At 36.4% G+C, this 3,046-nt stretch overlaps 1 protein-coding gene across 2 annotated transcripts in view; it reads left to right on the top strand.

Moving 5' to 3' along the window:
• The first annotated feature begins 2,165 nt into the window (after positions 1-2,165).
• slc22a15 (solute carrier family 22 member 15) overlaps positions 2,166-3,046 on the top strand; it is a 43,067-nt gene continuing 42,186 nt past the window's right edge. Inside the window, exon 1 of one of the 2 annotated variants that reach the window (XM_014023013.1) lies at positions 2,166-2,269. In XM_014023013.1, coding sequence (XP_013878467.1) covers positions 2,201-2,269 — 69 coding nt within the window. In that variant the 5' untranslated portion in view covers positions 2,166-2,200. Of the gene's footprint in view, positions 2,323-3,046 lie in introns of both variants that reach the window. The other variant, XM_014023012.1, reaches the window with a different exon arrangement.

The following is a 3,046-nucleotide window of genomic DNA, read 5'->3' as shown; positions in this document are numbered from 1 at the left end:
AACATTCAGCTGCAAAATAAAGAATCCCATCAGTGAGAAGAACAGTGAGCCTCTGGAGAATCCTTTCATCAAAAAGCCAGAAGAACAGAGTCATGTTGGTCTGACTGTTGGGATTATTTTCCTGTTGTTATTAATAGCGGCAGGTGTAGCACTTTCAGTGTTTGCCTACAAATATCCACAGAAAGTTGCACCATTTATACCTTATCTTCCTGGAACACGCCAGAAACAGTCTGACGGACCACAACAAACTGTTGATGACAGCGTGACAATCCCTTTGGCGACAGAGACTACCACCGAGACCCCCAACACGACTTCTCCAGCCTGAAAGATTCTGATCTCCCTCCACATGATGGAGAAATGAGCGAGCTGGTCTGTCTGAACACAGAGTCTGAGATCGAGACCTCCAACAAGACTCCTCCAGACCCTGATGAAAGCAGTGAAACGACCCCTCTGAAAGGTCCTGAGACCTCCAACGGGACCCCTGACCAGTCATGAATCTGTTGATCTGTCCAGCAGCTTCTCTTTGGGAAACAGAACATTCTGTTTATCTGCAAAACCTTCTTTGGAGAAACGCTTTCAGTGGATTATTATTGTTATTATTTTCTGCCTTACACATATTACTCATCCAAATACATGTAAACAAACTGAAAAGGGAAGATCAAAGAGCCATTATTTAGTTTTGCTCAGGATTACTGAGAGAAAAGAAGAATGAAGATAAAAGCTATTACCACAGCGTGAAAACAAACCATTTCATTTGACTGAAAGGACGACGACTACAGGAACCGTTTTAAAGAATGACCCATTTTAGAGAGATTTCTGACTGTTTAACCTGAGATAATCCCATGAAGTGCCTCACAGTCTGGGTTTTAATGCTTTTATTACATCTTATGTATGTTATCCTCTGTGACAGTTCATCATGAAATGTTTTTTATTGTTATTGATTGTTTTTAAATCCATAATCATGTAGAAACAATCTTTGTTTCTTGACTAAAAGTAAATCATGACTTTGCAGCGTTTAGACAATGAGGAAATCAGATTGTGGTCAGAGAAGGTGGGTTCTGCTGTCCCCCCTCAGTGATGGTCTGACTGCTGCACACTGGATCATTGACATGAAAATCACTCACAAACTCGCCTGTTACAACTGTTAAAACAGTGAATGTAAAGTGTTTAAATGATTGTAAATGTTTAAAGTATCAGTGTTGTGCAAAGGCCTGAGTATTATTGTATTATATTTTTTTAAATCAAGTTTTTGTCCCTGTCAGTAGACCAGCGTTGGAAACATGCAGTATACTGAAGGAATATTTTTCTACAAATAATTGTTGTAAAAACTGTTTCAGTGCTTCCATTGTGTTCGTCTGGACAATTCATAAGACAACTCACGCCAAACAAACGTTTGGGAATACAGTATCTATATTAACAAAGCATCTGAATACTTAACTGAGATATGTTTTAAAAAATTAAAACATACACAAATGAAGGCCTTTGCACCATCTGTGTAATGTAAAATATATTTGACATCATCACTTTTCTGTTACATAGTTTTGCGTTACAAAAAAACTGCTAAAAATGTAATTTATTATTTTATCGTACAGCCTTTGCAATGCACTGTTATGTTTTCTCTGATATCTATGTACACCTGACTACTAATTATGACAGATGTTTCAAAGCGCCTTATGTACTTTGTAATATTTATTAAATTTTAATTTTGTCAAGTGTGATGAACAACACTGTTTTTCTGAAGTCTTATTTGAAGGAAAATGCGGCGGGGGAGGGAGCGGGGCACATTTAGAAATGAGACTCTGTGAAACATTTTATAGGTTAAATCAGTAGTTTTGTTAAGAACTTGTATGAAGAGTTAGGGGCAGGACTGGACAAGCCTGCTCCCCTTTGGAACACATTGTATTACAGGAAATTTCGTTTTGTTTTGTACATGCACATAGTTTGAAATAAAAATACACACTCTTGCACATCATAGCTTTTGGTAGTGACGCAAGTTCAGAGTTGTGACAAAAAATCTTTGTATCAACAAGCCTAAATAATTTATTAGTATTTATAGTAGTTAGGGCTTAATAAAAATGTGATGAACTGGCTTTAAATCCTTAATTAAAAACTCCGCTTTTCTGACGGAAGCGTTCAGAAGCGAAACCGGAAGTAGATGAGGGGTCACTCTCTTGCACTTTTTTTTTTTTTTTTGGCTGCGATGCTAGCTCAGTTAGCTACCCGTTCGCCTTGTTTGGTATGGATATTGAGGCAGCTTTTCAAATCGTTGGTGAGTTTGGACCATATCAGAAGCGAGCGGTGACTGTGCTTGTTCTGTCGCAGGTTGGTGGCTTTAAAAAATAAATTATTCATTTGGAAAGGGGAGAAGAAAGCAGATGCAGCGCTGCTACGTGGCTCCCATTTGCAGTTAAAGTAGGCTACAATGCTACAAACACGTCAGTGTTTGATGATATATGAAGGGGCTTTATGGAAAAGAGGAAAAAATGTGGAGTATATTGTAAATAAGTTATAGATGGCAATTAAGAATGTTGACAACTGGTGACTTAATTCTCTATTGAGAAGACAAAAATAGTATTTTTACAAGAAAGACAATAACTAATAATAAAACTGAACTTATACAGGCAAATACTTGAGCGAGTGAACCAGTTTACATTTTTAGGCATAATGTGTAATAATAATAATAATAATAATAATAATAATAATAATAATAACAACATGGGTAGTTCATAAATGTAAAAAAAATAAATGTAGTGAGATGTTTAACAGGAAGAGACTGGAGCAGACTGGACTAATCAGATCAACACTGGACTATGGAAGCATTGTTTATAACTAGGGCTGTCACAAATGATTATTTTTATAATCGATTAATCACCGATTATTTTTTTCGATTAGTCGACTAATCAGATCATACTTTAACTGAATATAAAACATAGAGCTTATCGTGCCAGAATGCAGCTGCTATTATATAACCATCTTTAGATTTTAGCTATATGCTAACTAAAAATAATTGCTGTGGAAGGTAAGTTCTGCTCTGCAGATATTACAC

The sequence above is a fragment of the Austrofundulus limnaeus genome, unplaced genomic scaffold, assembly GCF_001266775.1.
Source record: "Austrofundulus limnaeus strain Quisiro unplaced genomic scaffold, Austrofundulus_limnaeus-1.0 Scaffold353, whole genome shotgun sequence".
NCBI lineage: Eukaryota > Metazoa > Chordata > Actinopteri > Cyprinodontiformes > Rivulidae > Austrofundulus > Austrofundulus limnaeus.
Note: the sequence above shows the minus strand (reverse complement) of the source record. Positions and strands in the feature narration are given on the sequence as shown.